The sequence below is a fragment of the Salvelinus sp. IW2-2015 genome, linkage group LG22 (assembly GCF_002910315.2).
Source record: "Salvelinus sp. IW2-2015 linkage group LG22, ASM291031v2, whole genome shotgun sequence".
NCBI classification, from domain to species: domain Eukaryota; kingdom Metazoa; phylum Chordata; class Actinopteri; order Salmoniformes; family Salmonidae; genus Salvelinus; species Salvelinus sp. IW2-2015.
The window spans coordinates 2,139,323-2,163,047 of NC_036862.1; the positions used below are offsets into that span (position 1 = coordinate 2,139,323).

The 23,725-nt window shown below is 42.9% G+C and overlaps 1 protein-coding gene across 3 annotated transcripts in view; it reads right to left on the reverse strand.

The window, feature by feature from the left end:
• Window positions 1–21,509, reverse strand: part of LOC111949429 (protein furry homolog) — a 211,227-nt gene extending 189,718 nt beyond the window's left edge. For 2 of the 3 annotated variants that reach the window (XM_070433935.1, XM_023966584.2), the window contains exon 1: window positions 21,094–21,509. In XM_070433935.1, coding sequence (XP_070290036.1) covers window positions 21,094–21,274 — 181 coding nt within the window. In that variant the 5' untranslated portion in view covers window positions 21,275–21,509. Of the gene's footprint in view, window positions 1–8,300; window positions 8,669–21,093 lie in introns of those variants that run through there. The other variant, XM_023966586.2, reaches the window with a different exon arrangement.
• Between the last annotated feature and the right edge of the window lie 2,216 nt (window positions 21,510–23,725).

Below are 23,725 nucleotides of genomic sequence, written 5' to 3' on the forward strand. Positions count from 1 at the left end.
GCCAGGGCAAATTAAGGAGTGGCTCCGTAGAAGTATCTCAAGGTCCTGGAGTGGCCTAGCCAGTCTCCGCAGACCTGAACCCAATAGAAATCTTGGAGGGAGCTGAAAGTCCGTATTGCCCAGCGACAGCCCCGAAACCGTGAAGGATCTGGAGAAGGTCTGTAATGGAGGAGTGGGCCAAAATCCCTGCTGCAGTGTGTGCAAACCTGGTAAAGAACTACAGGAAACGTATGAATCTCTGTAATTGCAAACAAAGGATTCTGTACCAAATATTAAGTTCTGCTTTTCTGATGTATCAAATACTTATGTCATGCAAATAAAATGCTAATTAATTACTTAAAAATCATACAATGTGATTTTCGGGATTTTTTTTTTAGATTCCGTCTCTCACATTTGAATTGTACCTATGATAAAAATTACAGCCTCTACATGCTTTGTAAGTAGGAAAACCTGCAAATCGGCAGTGTATCAAATACTTGTTCTCCCCACTGTATATATACACTGCTCAAAAAAATAAAGGGAAACACTTAAACAACACAATGTAACTCCAAGTCAATCACACTTCTGTGAAATCAAACTGTCCACTTAGGAAGCAACACTGATTGACAATACATTTCACATGCTGTTGTGCAAATGGAATAGACAAAAGGTGGAAAATTATAGGCAATTAGCAAGACACCCCAATAAAGGAGTGGTTTGTAGGTGGCTGACCACAGACCACTTCTCAGTTCCTATGCTTCCTGCTGATGTTTTGGTCACTTTTGAATGCTGGCGGTGCTTTCACTCTAGTGGTAGCATGAGACGGAGTCTACAACCCACACAAGTGGCTCAGGTAGTAGCAGCTCAATCCAGGATGGCACATCAATGCGAGCTGTGGCAAGAAGGTTTGCTGTGTCTGTCAGCGTAGTGTCCAGAGCATGGAGGCCCTACCAGGAGACAGGCCAGTACATCCGAAGACATGGAGGAGGCCGTAGGAGGGCAACAACCCAGCAGCAGGACCGCTACCTCCGCCTTTGTGCAAGGAGGAGCACTGCCAGAGCCCTGCAAAATGACCTCCAGCAGGCCACTATGGTAACTTGCTAGCTAAGTGGCTAGATGTCAAGATTAAACTTCTTGGTTACAGCAGAGACATTCAATCCCCTCCTGGATCAAGATCCCTGTTGCCTAAATTGCTTTGTGTGCCAAAGCATTTTTTAAATAGTGCCCCTTATGTATAACTTGGTAATGTACAGTATGAAAACGGTATGACGATATGAAAATCTGGATATCGCCCAACACTAACGCCCAGTGTCTGGAAATCTTTTTGACACTTTGTATGAATGGAAACTAATGTTGGTGTAGACTACTCTAATTATTTGACCAATAGCTAGTCAGCTAATCTAAATGATCAAACAAGTATAATAGTTTTGCTTACACGCATTTTCATGTTGTGTGTCAAGCAAAACAATATTCCCTTTAAAAGGTATCTTGTCGGCAATGCAATGCACTTCTCTAGTCTACAATGCAACTTGGATTGAATCCCGGACAAAGTTTAGTGGCTAATTGTTTACCTCAAATGTTGGCTTAAGTGTTGCCTGTATGGTACCTATACATATGAGATAACATCAATCAATATCTCCACAGATTAAACCACACTATCCGTAGTTTTAGGTCGGATTGCAAATAATTTACCAAAGTGACCGGAATTTTTGTAATTAATGAAATCTATGGTAACTTTGGTCATTTATACTTAAATAACTGTAATATGTATTTATATATAGTACACATTTTTTTTTTATATATATCTGTGTCCATAATGTGCATGATTTTCTAGGGGATAGAACATATGGTTTCAGAGAAAATAGCCTAATACATTTTTTTTAAAGCATCTAATCAACAATGGTATTATTTTCAATTAACTCTACAACTCTTCCAACAATTGACAAGTTTGGTGCCAAAACATTTACAACAAAGACATAATATTAAACACCAATGGTATTCATTATTGACATAGTAAAAGAAATACAAGTGTGAAAAAATAAATATAAATATAAACCCTCATATTAAACACCAAAAGGTATTCACTAAGTTGATGGTTTATATTTAGGATAATCTTTCACGGCTTTATCATGCTATTTTTTATTAATTGTATTATCTTATTTGATTATTTTATACATTTTACTTGTTGTAAGGCTACAAAAAGGGCCAGCGATAATTACTGTGATAATCTGAAGTACCCAAAAAGGCCACCATAAGTATTGTTATAAACTTCCAAAAAACCTTAAAGTAAAAATATACCCAAAACCACTCATTCCTGTAATTTACAGTGTTAAATAACACTAATATGTGAGAACGATATCTATTGTGAACAAATGTTTCATTTTGTTGTTATAATGAGGTTGGTAGCAACGTGAAAATCATTGTGGAAATCTGTTGCAGCTCATGTCGAATACAAAACCCGCAATGCAATGCTCTCTGTGGGCTGGCTGGCTAGCTACACTCTAGGAGAACCCTGCGAAGAACCCCTTTTGGATCCAGATAGAACCCTTTTGGCTACCATGTAGAACGGGTGACATAATTTAGCATTCGTTTTTAATTGTGTTTTTAAATTGTCAAACAAACAAATCAAATCCTTCATAACTTTCCAGGAAGGCTCTATTGTTAGAATAACATCATTCTGTTGTATTACAGTATGTTCTTGTGAAATGCCAAACTTGTAGAATGCACTTAAATATGTACAGTACTTCATATTATTCTTACACATTCTCTTCATTTTTTGGGGCTGTCAATATTTCCTGGATTAAAACTGTGTATTTGAATGTTATGCATTGATATGTGTGATTTTAAAAATGCTTTTAAGATACGTGACCCCACAAAGAAAGGGGTTTAGGCCTAGTTAGTTGAGTTATTCTAAGATCCTATGGGCCCTGGTCAAAAGTGGTGCACCGTAAAGGTACTAGGGTGCCATTGGGAAGCAACCAAAGTCTGGTAGCGCTATAGCAAGCAGGTGAATGGCGCAACGGTCTAAACTTGCAAGGGTCACAACAAAAATGTGATTCCAGTGGTTCTGCCAACTAAATACGGGTCCGAGGAGCTTCTGGGCATAGCTAGCTGCCTATCAAGCTAGTGGTATTTTCTTGAGGTCTTGAATGCAGCCCCGCAATGCAGCCCCTTGTGGCTTGTCCCGGGCTTGTGGCTCTCTATATCCCTGCTGTTTGTTGTTGTTTCCAATCATCCCTGCGACCTGCCCAGTGTGGAACTGCGAGGGGTAACAGCGTAACCAACGTTGCTACCTGTAACAGCAGATTTCCTCCTCTTCGTCTGAAGAGTGATTCTGAAGGCCTAAGAGCAGATTTTAGACCCCTGGCAACACATGATGGCTGAATATGATTGGATAAAAGATCTAACATAAAGACCAGCCCTCCAAATCTCAACCTGGGGCTGGAAGCAGTGCAACCAAGAGGAAAGCTATGAAATGAAGAGTATAACTCTTACTCTGGGGAATAATTTAATACATATTTGTGGGAAAATATATTTTAAAAAAAATTATATTCTGATGATGTTTAGGCCAGCAGAGAAGGCCTTGCAGGCCCTGACGGCCCACCACTGGCACAGAGAGATCCTTGATAAAAACCTGCTCCAGRGCGCTCATGACCTCAGACTGGGGCAAAGGTTCATCTTCCAACAGGACAAATATCCTAAGCACACAGCCAAGACAACGCAGGAGTGGCTTCGGGACAAGTCTCTGAATGTCCTTGAGTGGCCCAGTCAAAGCCCGGACTTGATCCTGATCGAGTAGCTCTGGAGAGACCTTAAAATAGCTGTGCAGCAATGCTCCCCATCCAACCTGACAGAGCATGAGAGGATCTGCAGAGAATAAATTAATTACTTAAAATCATACAATGTGATTTTCTGGATTTTTGCGTTGTAATGCGTTGTCAGTAGGAAACACTGCCGATTTTGCAGGTTATCAAATACTTGTTCTCCCCACTGTATGTAAATGTGATATTTAAATGTTTTAATTTTGACTAAATTAGCGGTTTTCGCTTTGCCATTATGGGGTATGTGTAGATAGATTCCATTTTAGAATAAGGCTGTAATGTAGCAAAATGTGTAAAAAGTCAAGGGGTCTGAATACTTTCAGAATGCACTGTATATATATACACAAAACATATATATGGGGGATTGTAAATGATGCAGACAATAACAATTATGGAAGCCACAATATATCTGCAATATTAAATCAATATATCTGCAATATTAAATCTGATCTATTACTGTCATTGACAACTTAGATGGAAAGCCACGGAGGATGGTAGCTGACTCTATAGCCACTCCTATCTGTCATATTGTCACGTTCGCCATAATGAATGGACCAAGGCGTAGCGTGCGTAGAGTTCCACATATTTTAATAAATCAAAACTCACCAAACAAACGAAACGTGACGTTCTGGACTGCTCACAGTCAGCTACACAAACACAAGATCCCACAAACACAATGGGGAAAATGGCTACCTAAATATGATCCCCAATCAGAGACAACGATAAACAGCTGCCTCTGATTGGGAACCATATCAGGCCAACATAGAATTATAATTCCCCTAGATATCCCACCCTAGTCATTGTCACGCCCCAACCACCATAGAGAATAAACAGCTCTCTATCTATGGTCAGGGCGTGACACATATCATAGCTAAGCCTAGAGGAAAGTCTTTATCCTCAAGCCTGGAGTTAAGCCAAAGTCCTTAACTGGTTCTAACAGCAGACCTAGCAACTTGCTTCAAGCTTTTCACAAACTGTTGTACATTTTTTTAATCTGTTAACAAATTAACAGCAGGCTTTCAGCATACTTATAGAAGATTGCGGGAGCTGTACTGTTAGATTTCAGTGCAGCCTTCGATATTATTGACCATAACCTCTTGTTGAGAAAATGTATGTGTTACAGCTTTTCAACCTCTGCCATATAGTGTATTAGAGCTATCTATCTAATATAACTCAAAGGATTTTCTTTAATGGAAGCTTCTCTTATGACAAACATGTAAAGTGCGGTGTAACACAGGGCAGCTCTCTAGGCACTCTACTCTTTTCTATTTTTACCAATGAACTGCCACTGGCATTAAACAAAGCATGTGTATATACTGATGACTCAATCATATACACATTAGCAACCACAGCTAAGGAAGTCACTGAAACCCTTAACAAAGAGTTGCAGTCAGTTTTGGAATGGGTGGCCAGTAATGGTCCTGAACATCTCTAAAACTAAAACTATTATATTTGGTACAAACCATTCCTTAAGTTCTAGACCTTAGCTGAATTTGGTAATGAATGGTATGGCTGTTGAACAAGTTGAGGAGACTAAATTACTTGGTGTAACTTTAGATTGTAAAACTGTCATGGTCAAAACATACACAGTTGAAGTCGGAAGTTTACATACACTTAGGTTGGAGTTATTAAAACTCGTTTTTCAACCACTCCACAAATTTCTTGTTAACAAACTACAGTTTTGGCAAGTCGGTTAGGACATCTACTTTGTGCATGACACAAGTCATTTTTACAACAATTGTTTACAGACAGATTATTTCACTTATAATTCACTGTATCACAATTCCAGTGGGTCAGAAGATTGCATTCACTAAGTTGGCTGTGCCTTTAAACAGCTTGGAAAATTCCAGAAAATTATGTCATGGCTTTAGAGGCTTCTGATAGGCTAATTGACATAATTTGAGTCAATTGGAGGAGTACCTGTGGATGTATTTCAAGGCCTACCTTTAAACTCAGTGCCTCTGTTTGACATCATGGGAAAATCAAAGTAAATCAGCCAAGACCTCAGAAAAAAAATTGTAGACCTCCACAAGTCTGGTTCATCCTTGGAAGCAATATCCAGACACCTGAAGGTACCACGTTCGTCTATATAAACAATAGTACGCAAGTACAAACACCATGGGGCCCCTAGAGATGAACGTACATTGGTGCGAAAAGTGCAAATCAATCCCAGAACAACAGCAAAGGACCTTGTGAAGATTCTGGAGTAAACAGGTACAAAAGTATCTATATCCAAAGTAAAACGAGTCCTATATCGACATAACCTGAAAGGCCGCTCAGCAAGGAAGAAGCCACTGCTCCAAAACCGCCATAAAAAAGCCAGACTACGGTTTGCATGGGGACAAAGATCGTACTTTTTGGAGAAATGTCCTCTGGTTTGATGAAACAAAAATAGAACTGTTTGGCCATAATGACCATCGTTATGTTTGGAAGAAAAAGGGTGAGGCTTGCAAGCTGAAGAAACACCATCCCAACTGTGTGCACGGGGGGCAGCATTCTGTTGTGGGGTGCTTTGCTAGAGAGGGACTGGTGCACTTCACAAAATAGATGGCATCATGAGAAAGGAAAATTATGGTGTATATATGAAGCAACATCTGAAGACATCAGTCAGGAAGTTAAAGCTTGGTCGCAAATGGGTCTTCCAAATGAACAATGACCCCAAGCATACTCCAAAGTGTGTGGCAAAATGGCTTAAGGACAACAAAGTCAAGGTATTGGAGTGGCCATCACAAAGCCCTGACCTCAATTCTATAGAAAATATGTGGGCAGAACTTAAAAAGTGTGTGCGAGCAAGGAGGCCGACAAACCTGACTCAGTTACACCAGCTCTGTCAGGAGGAATGGGCCAAAAATCACCCAACTTCTTGTGGAAAGGTTGTGGAAGACTACCCGAAACGTTTGACCCAAGTTAAACAATTTAAAAGCAATGCTATCAAATACTAATTGAGTGCATGTAAACTTCTGGGAATGTGATGAAAGAAATAAAAGCTGAAATAAATCATTCTCTCTACTACTATTCTGAAACTTCACATTCTTAAAATAAAGTGGTGATCATAACTGACCTAAGATGGAATTTTTACTAGGATTAAATGTCAGGTATTGTGAAAAACTGAGTTGCAATGTATTTGGCTAAGGTGTATGTAAACTTCCGATTTCAACTTTAGATTCAATGTTGTAAAGATGGGGAGAGGTCTGACCTAATAAAGAGATGCTCTGCTTTTTTGACACCACACTCCACAAAGCAAGTCCTGCAGGCTCTAGTTTGATCTTATCTTGATCATTGTCCAGTCATATGGTCAAGCGCTGCAAAGAAAGACCTAGTTAAGCTGCAGCTGGTCAAGAAGAGCGGCACATCTTGTCTTCATAGTAATCAGTGGGCTAGTATTAATACTATTCATACCAGTCTCACTTGGCTAAGAGTTGAGGAAAGACTGCCTGTGTCACGTCTTGTTTTTAAAAGAAACATTAATGAGTTGAAAAAAAAAAAAAAAGTTTTAATTGTCAACTTACATCAGCACTGACACACACGCACACCACACACACACACACACACACACACACACACACACACACACACACACCACACACACACACACACACCACACACACACACACACACACACACACAACACACACACACACACACACACACACACACACACACGCACACACCAACAGCCACCACGCACACACGCACACCCACCAGACTCAACACCAGGCGTATTTTCACAGTCCCCAGGTCCAGAACAAATTCAAGGAAACGTACAGTATTATACAGAACCATGAGTGCATGGAACTCCCTTCCTTCTTATATAGGGCAAGTGAACAGCAAACCCGGTTTCAAAAAACAAATAAAGCAACACCTCATGGCCCCAAAATCTCTCCCCCATGTGACCTACTTGCTGTGTGTATGTACTGACATGCATTTGGAACTGATAGATGCACACACACTACATGTTAATGTTTTTAAATGTATGTAAACTGTAAATTCTTGTGTACGTAATGTATTTCTCGCTATGTGCCGGGAACCCAGTAAGATTAGCTGTCGCCATTGGCGTCGGGCTAAATGGGGATCCTAATAAATCACATCAAATAGCATCCTATCCAACCTGCCTCTCTATGGGACGGCAGGGTGGTGAAGCTGTACTCTAGAGCTGAACCTCCCTAATCCTATTAGGCAGCCCAGCATTGAACAGCAGCTATTTAAACTCCACGGCAGGCAGATCACGTAGAAAGAAGTCTTACCCTGACCCTTACCCACAAACAGGAAAAGGAGCCAAAACCCAAAAACTTGGGGGAAAACACATAGTGAATCAGCACCACTAAGTAGTTCATCCAACATGTGCGCAACACTAAGCTACGCTATCATCTCTACGCTGTCTGTCATTCTGAATGACTGACGCTAAATTTAGTCTGGTGTGGTAGCTAACGCTAACAGCACTAAACAAGCATGCTGCGCTGGAAGCCAGGCAGGCTGGCCGGCAAACTAGTGTATACTCACATCCACTCCAGGACTTGAGCAGAGACTTGATGCTGATCTCAAAGAAGCCTGAGTCCTGTTGGCTGGCCATGCCTATGCAGGCTGCACACAGGTAGAACGTCTTCCTGTTGATGCTACTGTTGTTGTTTACTCCTGCAGCTCTGGAGCAGCAGTTTAAGCTGCCGTTGCTGTCACTGTCACCACACTGTGATGCATAACACTTCTGCTGCGCTGGCGAGCACCAGAACAAACTGACACTGCGCTGCCCCTTCTCCTCCTCCTCCTCCTGTTCCTGGCGCTCAGCCCTCTATCTCTCTTCTCCTCGCTCACTCACTCATTCGCTCTCTCTCTGCTCTCTCACTCCATCATGTTCTCTCCCTGCACTTGCTCGCTCTCCCACTATCTCTCTCTCCCTGTCCTCACTCTTCCTGTCTCCTGCTCCCTCCCTTGCTCTTCCCCTCTCTCCAATCCCTCTCTCTTTCTCTTCCCTCCCTCTCTCTTCCTCTCCCTCCCTACGTCCCTCTCTGTTCCACCCTCCCTCCTGCCCTCTCTCTTCCTATCTATCCCTCTCTCTCTGTGTATCTAAAGCCGCGCGTCAGGCAGGCATGCAGGGCGGCGATGTGCAAGCTCCCTTTAAATAACTACATGGAGGCTGGAAGTGCAGGAAGCAATCCTCTTAGCGGAGCTCAGTTAATGATAACCAGTGTTTGTCTCTGCAGCGGCCTGATAATGATGATAGCGATGAGGGACTCGTCCCTCTTAGAGCTGCTGAGCCCTGTCACTGAGCAACCTGAGACTCTCAGACTGGGAGAGGATGGGAGCTATAGTACAGGAGGTTACAGTACACTGACAACCCATCCCAACACACACACACACACACACACACACACACACACACACACACGCTGCTGCTACTGTCTATTATCTATCATGTTGCCTAGTCACTTTAACCATACCTATATGTGCATAGCTACCTCAATTACCTTCTACCCCTGCACATCAACTCGGGACTGACTATTTATATTTTTACCACAGTAATGCCTTTACCAACATCAGTAACACAGAGGGCAAAACAATGTTGAAATTATTGAGTTTTTCCTACTGGGAATTTGGCTCAACACATATTTTTCAGTCAAAACATATATCTCATAATATTGGGATAATGCAAGCTTCATAAGGGAGAGAGTTCACTTTATCGGTCAATTGCACACAAGGTCCAACCGAAATTTGACTTTCGCTTTTAACCCAACATACAGGTTTTGGAGTGGGGGGCTGCCACACTGGGCGCCCGTGGCGCTGTTGTTGTGGGGGGTTAATCGTAGATGTTAAGTTCCCCATTGAGGGGTTCTGGACCAGTTCCGACTGACATTTGTGTACAAAGCGCTCTGTGAACGCCGTAGGGTCCTGTGCCTTATAATRCCAAAAATAACCATCTGTCTGCTCTCCGTTTCCCAAATCCCCCGATTTTCTTAGTTTGAACGGGCGGCCAGCTCTTGGAAGAGTCTTGGTGGTTCCAAACTTCTTCCATTTAAGACTGATGGAGGCCAATGTGTTCTTAGGGACCTACAATGCTTCACAAATTCTTTTGGTAGCCCTTCTCCCAGTCATCCTTGCTGCGACACAATCCTATTGTCTGTCAACGGCTTTCGTTGGTGGAAGGAGGGAGGACCAAAATGCAGCGTGGTACGTTATCCACAAGATAATTTAATCGAGGAATAATACAATACAAAAGAACAAGAGAATAAATTGAAAACCGAAACAGTCCTGAATGGTGACAAAACACAAACCCAGGAAAACAATCACCCACCAAAACACAATAGAAAACAGGCCTACTAAATATGGCTCCCAATCAGAGACAACGACTGACACCTGCCTCTGATCGAGAACCATACTAGGCCAAAACAATAATAAATATAAAAATATATAACAACTAATAAAAAATATACAACAGAACAACATAGAAAAACAACATAGAATGCCCACCCCAACTCACGCCCTGACCAACTAAAATAAGACATAACAAAGGAACTAAGGTCAGAACGTGACAGTGTCAGAGCTCTACGGACAATTTTCTTCGACTCATGTGCTTTGGTTTTGGCTCTGAGATGCACTGGGACCTTATATAGACAGGTGTGTGCCTTTCCAAATCATGTCCAATCAGTTGAATTTACCACAGGTGGACTCTCAAGGACGATCAATGGAAACAGGATGCACCTGAGCTCAATTTTGAGTCTCATATTAAAGGGTCTGAATAGTTATGGAAATAAGGTATCTCAGTTTTGTATTTTTATCATTTTAATAGTGCAACCCTAAGTAACAATACAGAAGAAAAATGATCAGGCCTGCTGTACATCTTACTATAGAAAGTATTGTTGAAAAAAAACATTTGGTTGGAACTGTTGCTGTTAAAATACAATAAATAACTTGTATTCTGAATGGGAAGACACTGCTTGATCACATAACACAGATGTATACCAGAAAACACACACACAGTCCTAATGAGAGGTGTGTAGCTGGTTGAAGTTTTCAACAAGCAGGTCTATTCTGGGATCAGTTTTTGACAGTACAACACTGAGGTCATGCTCAGCATTGACACTGTTTCTGTATTTTATTCTGGATCCCTAGGCAGCAGCTACCCTTCTGTGTCTGGTGTCTGTGTCTGGGTGTGTGTGTGTGTGTGTGTGTGGTGTGTGGTGTGTGTGTGTGTGTGTGTGTGTGTGTGTGTGTGTGTGTGTGTGTGTGGTGTGTGTGTGTGTGTGTGTGTGTGTGTGTGTGTGTGTGTGTGTGTGTGTGTGTGTGTGTGTGTGTGTGTGTGTGTGTGTGTGTGTGGTGTGTGTGTGTGATGTGTGCTGTGTGTGTGTGTGTGTGTGTGTGTGTGTGCGCGCGTTGGAGTGTCAGTGTAGCATGTGTGGGTAGAGTCCAGTGAGTGTGCATAGAGCCAGTGAATTTTTTTTAAATGTATAAATGGTGTCACAATTGGCTCATTCATCCCCCCTCCTCTCCCCTGTAACTATTCCCCAGGTCGTTGCTGTAAATGAGAACGTGTTCTCAGTCAACTTACATGGTAAAATAGGGGTTAAATAAAATAAAAAATTACAAAATGTAATCAAATGTAATTTTATTAGTCACATGCGCCGAATAAAACAGGTGTAGACCTTGTATGCTTACTTACAAGCCCTTAACCAACAATGCAGTTCAAGAAATAAAGTTAAGAAAAGATTGACTAAATAAACAAAAGTAAAAAATAAAATAAAAAATAACACAAAGTAACAATAACAAGGCTATATTCAGGGGGTACTGTTACCGAGTCAATGCGGGTGTACAGGTTAGTCGAGGTAATTTGTACATGTAGGTAGGGTGACTTATGCATAGATAATAAACAGTGAGTAGCAGCAGTGTAAAAACATAATCCTGGTAGCCGTTTGATTAACTGTTTAGCAGTGTTATGGCTTGGGGGTAGAGGCTGTTCAGGAGCCTTTTGGTCATAGACTTGGTGCTCCGGTACCGCTTGCTGTGCCGTAACAGAGAGAACACTATGACTTGGATGACTGGAGTCTTTGACAATTTTTTTAGGGCCTTTTTAGGTGCTAGATGTCAGGGAGCTCAGCCCCAGTGATGTACTGGGCTGTACGCACTACCCTCTGTAGCGCCTTGTGGTTGGATCCCAAGCAGTTGCCATACCAAGCGGTGATGCTTTTTGAGGATCTGAGGGCCCATGATTAATATTTTCAGCCAACTGAGGCGTTGTCGTGCCCTCTTTACAACTTTGTTGGCGTGTTCGGACCATGATAGGTCCTTAGTGATGTGAACACCGAGGTACTTGAAGCTCTCGACTCGCTCCACTACAGCCTGTCAATGTGAATGGGGGCGTGATCGGCCCTCCATTTCCACAATCAGCTCCTTTGTCTCGCTGATGTTGAGGGAGAGGTTGTTGTCCTGGCACCACACTGCCAGGTCTCTAACCACCTGTCTCATTGTCATCGGTGATCAGGCCTACCGCTGTCGTGTCGTTTGCGAACTTAATGATGGTGTTGGAGTCGTGCGCGGTGACGCAGTCGTGGGTGAAAATGGAGTACAGAAGAGGACTAAGCAAGCACCCCTGAAGGCCCCCGTGTTGAGGGTCATTGTGGCGGATGTGTTGCTACCTACCCTCACCACCTGGAGGCGGCCCGGTTGGGAAGTCCAGGATCCAGTTGSAGAGGGAGGTGTTTAATCCCAGGGTCCTTAGTTTAGTGATGAGCTTGGAGGGCAGTATGGTGTTTCATGCTGAATCAGTGAACAGAATTCTTGCATAGGTGTGGCTTTTATCCAGATTGGAAAGGGCAATAGGGAAAGGGTTATACAACTGAAATGTGTCTTCCGCATTTAACCCAACCCCTCTGAATYAAAGCGGTTYGGGGGGGGCTGCCTTAATCGACATCCATGTCTTCTTCGCCTGGGTAACAGTGGGTTAACTGCCTTGCTCAGGGGCAGAACAACAGATTTTTACCTTGTCAGTTCGGGGATTCCATCCAGCAACCTTTCAGTTACTGGCCCAACGCTTTAACAAACAAACCTGCCGCCCCTTAGAGATTGCGTCATCTGTGGATCTGTTGGGGCGATATGGAGATCAGAGTGGGTTCAGGGTGTCTGGGATGATGGTGTTGATGATGATGTTGATGTCAGTCATGACCAGCCTTTCAAGGCATTTCATGGCTACAGTTGTGAGTGCTACAGGAAGATAGTCATTTAGACAGGTTACCTTGGCATTCTTGGGCACAGGGACTATGGTAGTCTGCTTGAAACATGTAGGTATTACAGACTGGATCAGGGAGAGGTTGAAAATGACAGTGTACCGCACATTACGCTGGACAGAAAAAACACAGCACAGAAAATCAAAGCCCTTGGATGTAGCTTTGCTCTCTGGGTTAAATCAATGAAACAAGCTCCAGTAGGCTAATATTTTTGAGTGTGGACTGTATTACTGTACTGTATTGTATTATACTGTATTACGTGGACTGGAATTACGCACGTCGTTCAAACCATGAAGCTGGGAGAGAACATTTGATGCTGGTGCAGGACATGCGGCCTATGAAGTTACAATTATAGGCTAGCGAATTTGATTTTAATTTGGAAATACAGAGAACTCTAAAAGTATTGGGACAGTGACACATGTGTTGTTGTTTTGGCTCTGTACTCCAGCACTTTGGATTTGAAATGATACAATGACGATGAAGTTAAAGTGCAGACTGTCAGCTTTAATTTGAGGATATCTTCAATCATATCAGGTGAACTGTTTCGGAATTACAGCACTTTTTGTACATAGTCACACCATTTTAGGGGACCAAAAGTATTGGGACAAATGTCCTTATATGTGTATTAAAGTAGTCAAAAGTCCTAGCACACAATGATTACATCACGCTTCTGACTCTACAAACTTGTGGGATGCATTTACTGTTTGTTTTGGTTGTGTTTCAGATTATTTGTGCCCAATATAAATTAATGGTAAATAATGTATTGTTTCATTTTGGAGTCACTTTTATTGTAAATAAGAATAAAATGTGTTTCTAAACACTTCTACATTAATGTGGATGCTACCATGATTATGGATAATCCTGAATGAATTGTGAATTCATATTCAATTCATCTTTACAATAAAACTGACTCCAAAATAACACAATACATTATTTACCATTCATTTCAATTGGGCACAAAATAATCTGCACATCGATTTAAAGCAACGATGTTCGAGTGGTAGGCTGTTTTGAAACTCTGCAACTGCAATTCAAATAAAAATCATCTTTGCAAATAAAAAATAAGATGACCACCAAAAGCCAGATGGAAATTTGTGAATTAGACGTGCATTCTGTCCTTATGTTACTGTAGCTATAGGCTATGCTGCAGCAAAAAGTGGCCACCATGAGGTGATACATGCATTGTGAAGTGCTACATACTAAGATGCGCTGTCTGTCCCCACCCTGAGCGTTAATGATTGATCATGCAGATAGAGGAGAGAAGGCCCAAGATAAGTCAGATTTAGACACTGCACATAATTTAACAGTTCCATTTCACGTCTGTTCATATAAATAATGTATTATAATTGACTGGTTTCTCGCAGTAACTTATCCTGCGAAAAGGGAGGAGGTCAGTGACCTGACAGTGTGGTCAGTGGCGTGTATTTATGGATGGCAAGGGAAGCCAGGCCTCCCCAACAAAATGACAAAGAAAAAAATACTAAAATATATCAAATAATGTATCTTTTGTCTCTCTCTCTGTTTCATAATTTTCCTTCAATTCACAAGAGGCTGAATGTATCTCACCGGAGAAATCATCAAAGGGAACAAAACACAGCACTTCTGTCTCTGTGTGTGTAGCACATCTATCTGATGCTGTCTGGTCAGAAAGAGTATGACATTGTTGCCGCCCGTAGCATTGAATGCAAAGGAAAACAGTGAGAATTTGGCCTCTCTTAGATAAAAAAAAGTATAAATAATAGCCCATCCGCCCATCCGCCCATCACTCCTGGCACAGTGAGTTCTGGCACACCTGAATGGTCCTGGCACACCAAAAAACAGTGTCAAGGGAAGCCAAAGTAAAATGTAATGTAAAAAWWTTWAATTGTTGCATCTCGTTGTGTCTTTGTCCTCCGGTGGCTAGCTAGCTAGTTAAAATGGTCCCTTTCCTAAATGGATGGAGATAGGGATTTGGTCTTGTGGTTAAACGTAATTCTCCATACTGGCCAATGATTATAAGGGCAATTCTGATCCAACAATAAATTCATACATTTTGCCCCTGGCCTGAGAGGATGGAAGTTCAACATGTAGCTAGATGCAGTATGCTAATSTTAACTTGCAGGCTCATCATTACCCATGAAAGGAAGTTAGGCTAGCGAGCAAGCATTTTAGCCAGATAGCCTAGGACAACAAAAACTAAAAGAGCGTACTGTTTGACAGAGTCATAGACCGTTTCGGCAACATGAAAGAGGAGGATGGCATTGGCGTTTCTAAGTCAACATGTTTTTTATACTTGCACACACACACACACACACACATACACGCACGCACGCACACACACACACACTCACACACACCCACACAAAGAGAAATAAGTACCATGGAAAGCAACACCATATGTAACTTACATTGATTTTGGTATCTTTTAGCTGTCACTGTATTAGACTAAGCATAGGTCATTTGATGATGTTGAAATGTTGAAGTTGAAATGGTGCTGAAATAGTGGAGGCCAGTGGTGCGCGGGTGTTACGTTCCCACCAGACAAACTCAAAATGTTGCTCACAACAAAGGGAACGAACAAAGAAAATCACTTTAACAACCAAGCAAAACAGAAAGGAGTTCAAAAGGGGTTCTGAAAGGAACTGATATGGGTGCCCACTGAAAGTTGGCAAAGAGACTAGTAAGGGGCACWAAAAGACACCCACCATGGATGCCCACTAGGTTTGCCTCTGAAAAGACAAACTAAAAGAAAAACCCACAACTTAGGATAGGGAGTAAAAAGGATATGGTGAAAAAAACACTAAACAGGGAAAACATCACAACTCAGGCTTCTTTCAAACTTAAGTTGAGCTCAAAATCGCTACTCAGCTGACCTGAATTGTAGTTCTCCCAGCATCTCTCAAGCTCCACTGGAGCACTGGGCCAGCATCTCCTCATTAGCACCTGGGCCAACACAGGTAAAACACCTTCCCACTAACGAGTTGGCCACCAGCGTAATGACTGACGAGGTGACACCAATCTGTGAGCCCTATGTGCTAATATGCTATACGTGCTAAAAGTCCAACCTCAAAACATAAATGGAAAAACCAAAATGTGTAACATAAATCTAAGATGGCGTAGCGGTCGGACGCGTGTTTTGTCTTGTCCCATGTGCCAGTCAGCACAGCACGATAACAACCCAGAGCATATCGGACTGCTTTTTCCCTACCACATCGCCGGATTCCTACCGCAAGCTCTGGACCATTACACTGGATTATTGCAGCTAGCTGCCTGCAATCCGAGTGGCTACTCCTGGCTAACGCCTCTGTCCCGAAGCAAGCACCAGCTGGCCTGGAGCTAGCCTCAAGCTAGGCCCATCTCCCGGCTAGCCGAAGAGGTCTACCAGCCAATTCTTGGGCTACAATACATCTTTTGCCAATTGGCCTGGACCCTTTATTGCCGACACGGAGCTCCGCCGATCCATCACGACTGGTCTGCCGACGCAATCGTCCGAGGTCGTTTCAACAAGCTTTTCCGTTGTGACGTCGCCAAAGACCCATCTGCTGGCCACGGCCCGCTAGCTCCAGCTCGCCTAGCGTAGTAGCAAATACCGAACGGCTCCCTGACTCACCCAATGCTGCTCATTGGACCCTATAATCACTCGGCTACACATGCCTCTCCCTAATGTCAATATGCCTTGTCTACTGCTATTCAGGTTAGTTATTATTGTTTTATTTCACTGTAGAGCCCCCAGCTCTGCCCTAAATGCCTTACTTAGATAGCTCTTTTGTCGCACCCTCCACACATGCGGAGACCTCACCTGGCTTAACTGGTGCCTCCAGAGACGCAACCGCTCTCATCGTCACTCAATGCCTAGGTTTACCTCCACTGTACTCACATCCTACCATACCTTTGTCTGTACATTATGCACTGAATCTATTCTACCATGCCCATTAATCTGCTCCTTTTATTCTCTGTCCCCAACGCACTGGACGACCAGTTCTTATAGCCTTTAGTCGTACCCTTATCCTACTCCTCCTCTGTTCCTCTGGTGATGTAGAGGTCAACCAAGGCACTGTAGCCCCCAGCAACACTCCCATTCCGCAGGAGCTCTCATTTGTTGACTTTTGTAACTGTAAAAGCCTTGGTTTCATGCATGTTAACATCAGAAGCCTCCTTCCTAAGTTTGTTTTATTCACTGCTTTAGCACACTCCGCCAACCCGGATGTCCTAGCCGTGTCTGAATCCTGGCTTAGGAAGGCCACCAACAATTCTGAAATTTCCATCCCCAACTACAACATTTTCCCCAACTACAACTGATAACGGGGGCGGAGTTGCAATCTACTGCAGAGATAGCCTGCAAAGTTCTGTCATACTATCAAGGTCTGTGGCCAAACAATTTGAGCTTCTACTTTTAAAAATCCACCATTCCAGAAATAAGTCTCTCAACGTTGCCGCTTGTTATAGACCCCCCTCACCCCCCAGCTGTGCCCTGGACACCATATGTGAATTGATTGCCCCCCATCTATATTCAGAGTTTGTACTTTTAGGTGACCTAAACTGGGATATGCTTAATACCCCGGCCGTCMTACAATCTAAGCTWGATGCCCTCAATCTCACACAAATTATCAAGGAACCTACCAGGTACAACCCTAAATCTGTAACGATGGGCACCCTCATAGGTATCATCCTGACCAACTTGCCCTCTAAATACACCTCTGCTATATTCAACCAGGATCTCAGCGATCACTGCCTCATTGCCTGCGTCCGTAATGGGTCCGCGGTCAAACGACCACCCCTCATCACTGTCAAACGCTCCCTTATACACTTCAGCGAGCAGGCCTTTCTAATTGACCTGGCCCGGGTATCCTGGATGTACATTGTCCTCATCCCGTCAGTAGAGGATGTCTGGTTGCTCTTTAAAAGTGCTTTCCTCACCATCCTAAATAARCATGCTCCATTCAAAAAATGTAGAACTAAGAACAGATATAGCCCATGGTTCACTCCAGACTTGACTGCCCTTGACCAGCACAAAAACATCCTGTTACGTACTGCATTAGCATCGAATAATAAGATATGCAATTTTTCAGGGAAGTCAGGAACCAATATACACAGTCAGTTAGGAAAGCTAAGGCTAGCTTTTTTCAAAAAGAAATTTGCATCCTGTAGCACTAATTCCATAAAGTTTTGGAACACTGACAAGTCCATGGAAAATAAGAGCACCTCCTCCCAGCTGCCCACTGCACTGAGGCTAGGAAACACTGTCACCAACAATAAATCTACGATAATCGATAATTTCAATAAGCATTTTTCTACGGCTGGCCATGCTTTCAACCTGGCTACCCCTTCCCGACCAACAGTTTTGCACCTCCCGCAGAAACTTGCCCAAGCCCCCCCGCTTCTCCTTCACCTAAATTCAGACAGCTGACGTTCTGAAAAAGCTGCAAAATCTGGATCCCTACAAATCAGCTGGTTTAGAMAATCTGGACCCTCTCTTTCTAAAATTATCCGCCAAAATTGTCGCAACCCCTATTACTAGCCTATTCAACCTCTCTTTCGTATCAACTGAGATCCCCAAAGATTGGAAAGATGCCACGGTATAGGTGGCAAGGGGGAGACACTCTAGACCAAACTGTTATAGACCTATATCCATCCTGGGCTGCCTTTCTAAAATCTTCGAAAACCAAGTTAACAAACAGATCACCGACCATTTTGAATCCCACCGTACCTTCTCCACTATGCAATCTGGTTTCAGAGCTGGTCATGGGTGCACCTCAGCCACGCTCAAGGTCCTAAACGATATCATAACCGCATCGATAAAAGACAGTACTGTGCAGCCGTCTTCATCGACCTGGCCAAGGCTTTTGACTCTGTCAATCACCGCATTCTTATCGGCAGACTCAATAGCCGTGGTTTCTCAAATGACTGCCTCGCCTGGTTCACCAACTTCTTCTCAGAGTTCAGTGTGTCAAATCRGAGGGCCTGTTGTCCAGACCTCTTGCAGTCTCAATGGGGGTGCCACAGGGTTCAATTCTCGGGCCGACTCTTTTCTCTGTATATATCAATGATGTCGCTCTTGCTGCTAGTGATTCTCTGATCCACCTCTACGCAGACGACACCGTTCTGTATACATCTGGCCCTTCTTTGGACACTGTGCCTACAAATCTCCAAACGAACTTCAACGCCATACAACACTCCTTCCATGGCCTGCAACTGATATTAAATGCAAGTAAAACTAAGTGCATGCTCTTCAACCGATTGCTGCCTGCACCCTCCTGCCCGACTAGCATCACTACTCTGGACGGTTCTGACTTAGAATATGTGGACAACTACAAATACCTAGGTGTCTGGTTAGACTGTAAACTCTCCTTCCAGACTCACATTCAGCATCTCAAATCCAAAATTAAATCTAGAATCGGCTTACTATTTCGCAACAAAGCCTCCTTCACTCATGCTGGCAAACATACCCTCGTAAAACTGACTATCCTACCGATCCTTGACTTTGGCGATGTCATTTACAAAATAGCCTCCAACACTCTACGCAGCAAACTGGATGTAGTCTATCACAGTGCCATCCGTTTTGTCACCAAAGCTCCATTTACTACCCACCACTACGACCTGCATGCACTTGTTGGCTGGCCCTCGGTACATATTCGTTGCCAAACCCACTGGCTCCAGTTCATCTATAAGTATTTGCTAGGTAAAGCCCGTCTTATCTCAGCTCACTGGTCACAATAGCAACACCCACCCGTAGCACACGCTCCAGCGGGTATATTTCACTGGTCATCCCCAAAGCCAACACCTTCTTTGGCCGCCTTTCCTTCCTGTTCTCTGCTGCCAATGACTGGAACGAATTGCAAAAAATCTCTGAAGCTGGAGACTTGTATCTCCCTCTTTAACTTTAATCATCAGCTGTCAGAGGAGCTTACCGATCATTGCTCCTGTACACAGCCCATCTCTAAATAGCACACCCAACCACCTCATYCCCATATTGTTATTTATTGTTGTTGCTCTTTTGCACCCCAGTATCTCTACKTGCACATCATCATCTGCACATCTATCACTCCAGTGTTATTGCTAAATTGTAATTATTTCGCCTCTATGGCCTATTTATTGCCTTTCCTCCCTACTCTTCTACATTTGCACACACTGTACATAGATGTTTCTATTGTGTTATTGACTGTACGTTTGTTTATYCCATGTGTAACTCTGTGTTGTTGTTTTTATCGCTCTGCTTTGCTTTATCTTGGCCAGGTCGCAGTTGTAAATGAGAACTTGTTCTCAACTGGCCTATCTGGTTAAATAAAGGTGAAATAAAATAAAATMAAAAATMAAAAAATCAAGTCTGATACCAACAGGCTCCTGAACACCTTCTATCCCCAAGCCATAAGGCTGCTAACAAAATGTCTACACGGACTATCTGAGTTGACCCTTGAATTAAATTTTTGCACCGTCTCTATGCACACTCACTGACACTCCAACACACACACACGCTTAATTTTCTCACCCACACAYACTCACATATAATCTTCATATACACTGCTGTTACTCTGTTTATCGTATATCATGATGCCTAGTCACCTTACCCCTATACATATCTACCTCTATCACTCCACTATCCCTGCACATTGTAAATATGGTATTGGAACTGACCCTGAATATAGCTTACTTCCTTTCTCGTGTTCTTCTTATTTTAATTTCTTGTTTTTGTTTTACCTGTTGTTATTTTTAGTACTACATTGATCCTGATTACTGCATTGTTGGGTTTACAGCTTGCAAAAAAGGMATTTCACTGTATGTGTGCACGTGACATTAAAACTTGAAATTAGTAATATGCCGTAGCCTACATAGCACACAAGTTTCTCTATGAATCTTCAAGTAAAAAGTCCTAAGATTCGAGGTAACCGTGACAAATATAAGTGGAGAGTGAGGTATTTCATAGAGTGGTGATATGAGTAGCTGCAATTAGTCTGTTATTAGTTTTCTGGCATCAAGTCTACACAGGTCCCACACTAAAACCAGGTTCCAAGACTTATCCTCCGACTACTACATTGGCAGATGAAACCCTAGCCTTCAGCACCAAGATGTTTCCCAGCGCGTCAAACATCCAAAACAGCACCTACTTTCCAGGTCCAGAATGGTGGGCCTTTTCTTGGGATGCATCTTTTTAAACTTCCCTTGGAAGTCCTTGGCAGGAAACAGGTCCACATGTAGACTGGCCATGCGAATCATGACCACCTCATCCTGTCCCTTCGAGCAGTCAGCTTCAGCACTCTCCCCCACGTCCCACTGCTTTAGAGACATGCTGATTGAATGGCAAGGAGCCCACCGCGCAGAGTTCAAGACCTCTGTCCGAGCAACATTGAGAGCCTGCGAGGGCAGTGTATTTCTGCTTTTTGTTGAATTTTCTCCTCCTTCCTTTTCCTCCTTCCCAGCCCACCGTTTGTTATCTAGCGCTCCGTCTGGGGAGAATAACCGTGTGTTGCTGTAAAGAGATGTAGCTGAGCATCCAGCCAGCCTCCAGTCCTGCTAGTGTGTGTTAACCCCTGCACTTGTCAGAGCAGTTTAGCGAGTTACAGTAACATGCATGAATTGGGCAGGTGTCTGATTACTTCATGGTTGGCCCCTCCTCTTTTCAGCAAAGATAACAGAGAGAGACAGAGAGAGAGAGAGAGACAGAGAGAGAGAGGGGAGAGACAGAGAGAGAGAGGGGAGGGAGAGAGAGAGAGAGAGAGAGAAAGGGGCAGAGCCAAAGCTTGGGAGTGAAAGGAGAGGTAACAGGGCCAAGCAAGCAGAGCTCTGCCAACTTCAACAGAACCTTTTATGTGCAGGAGGTGTTACCAAACAAACATTCTCCATACATTTAACACAGTCCAGGCATGAGGCAGTCTGCACTTTCTCCCAAGACAACACACACACACACAAACACTGGTCCTCTAATTGATCAGCCACTCTGAAAGTTAACATTTCTTATTGAACTATTTCAGGAACCTCCCCATTTCAAAAATGTTTTAACTAGCTGTGAGCAGCGTTCAGAACCAGAGAGAATGACAGCACTGGTGTTTAATGCGTTTGAGCTGACTACTCCTCATGTTGATTACCGGACCCGTATTCATAAAGCATCTCATTGTAGGAGTGCTGATATAGGATCAGGTTTTCCCTGTCCATGTGATCTTATGCATTATATGATTTAAAATAAAAAAACGGATCCTAGATCTGCATTCCTACTCTGAGACGCTTTATGAATACCGCCATGGTCGTCAGGACAATGCATCCCCCATATCAACCTGAAAGTCACCTCCGCCTCTCCCTGCTTCCTCCGTTATCCTGATCCTGTGTAACGGAGGCTGTGTGACGTTTATGCAAACACCTAGGCTTTTGCTCAGTGGGCTAACACAGTCTTGTGGCGTGCACAAGACCCAGTTTCAAACAATCATCAGATGCCACATCCACAGCCAGTTCAGTTTTGGGTCAGGGTCTCATGTCAACCCAGCATTTACAACAATGTCTCTAGAGTTTTAAGTAAATTTCCCTCACGAAAAAAGATTGCAGTTACAGTGCAGTATAACTGCTGTACAGTGCAGTATAACAGTTCAAATGCAATACACTGCAGTTATTTTGCAGTGATTCGGCTAGTACTGCGTAAAAAATAACACCATGCAATGCAGTTACCGCACTTTTACCACTTTTACTTTCAAAACTGTAAACATGTTTATGGTTAAAATATTAAAGACACCAAGTAAAACAAATATATTGCATAATTGACATGAATAAAAACATTGTTCTCTCTGAGCAGGGTGTATTCAATCCATCTTGTTCAATAGACAAGTAAACTGGACACACCTACTGTACATGTACAAGGTTTTCCTAAGCTGGTTGGGCTACATCAGTAATACAAACATACTGTGTATGCACTTGAAGGCGTTTTCTGTTTGAAAGAGTCACCACATTTAGCCAGCGAACAACTGGACCATTCTCCCCTGTTCCTGGGCAGCTAAACTGATTTCCAATTAGTTTATTGAATGAAAAGGGGAGTAGCTCCTGATTAGTTTCCTAAATACATGTGGATTGGTACTCTCGAAACTGAACAAACAGAAATTAACTAAGTCGAACAGGATACAGAGAGACAATTCATAAAAGCACCTGAATTGAGTATATCTGAACAGGCTCATTATGCTCTTTTCTTCAAAATAACACATGTTAGATATACAGTAATTATACAAATATAAACTATGTCAATATAATTACAACAGCTCTAACTCAGGAAGTAGCCTATATACACAGGCTGAAAAACAATTAGCTCAATTGTTTTCTACCAGACAGTATAATCGTAGTGAACCGAAATACAACATAGATCCAAGCAGAACGAAACACCACCCCCTCATCGCACTTCCCCTTCTCCACCTTGACTTCCATCAAGCTGTCAGGAAAACAGGTAACCTTAGGAAAAACGTGTGCTTAGAGCAAACCTGTAAAATAAGTAWTCAGACATAGGGCCTACTATACATTCACCACCACCGTTGCCTAATGCCACTCCTGTAGCTGACAGTTTACCTCGTTAGGCCTCTGACCTACTTTTGAAAAAGTCCTCTAAGATCCAGGCTCTCTGATTAGAGTCAATGACAGAACAGAGCAAAGAAAAACAACATAACTGATGAAGCTCAGTACGCCCTATGGGCCCTGGTCAAAAGTAATGCACTATTAATGTATAGGGAAGAGGATCCCATTTGGGATGTGGTGCATAGCTCATAATAC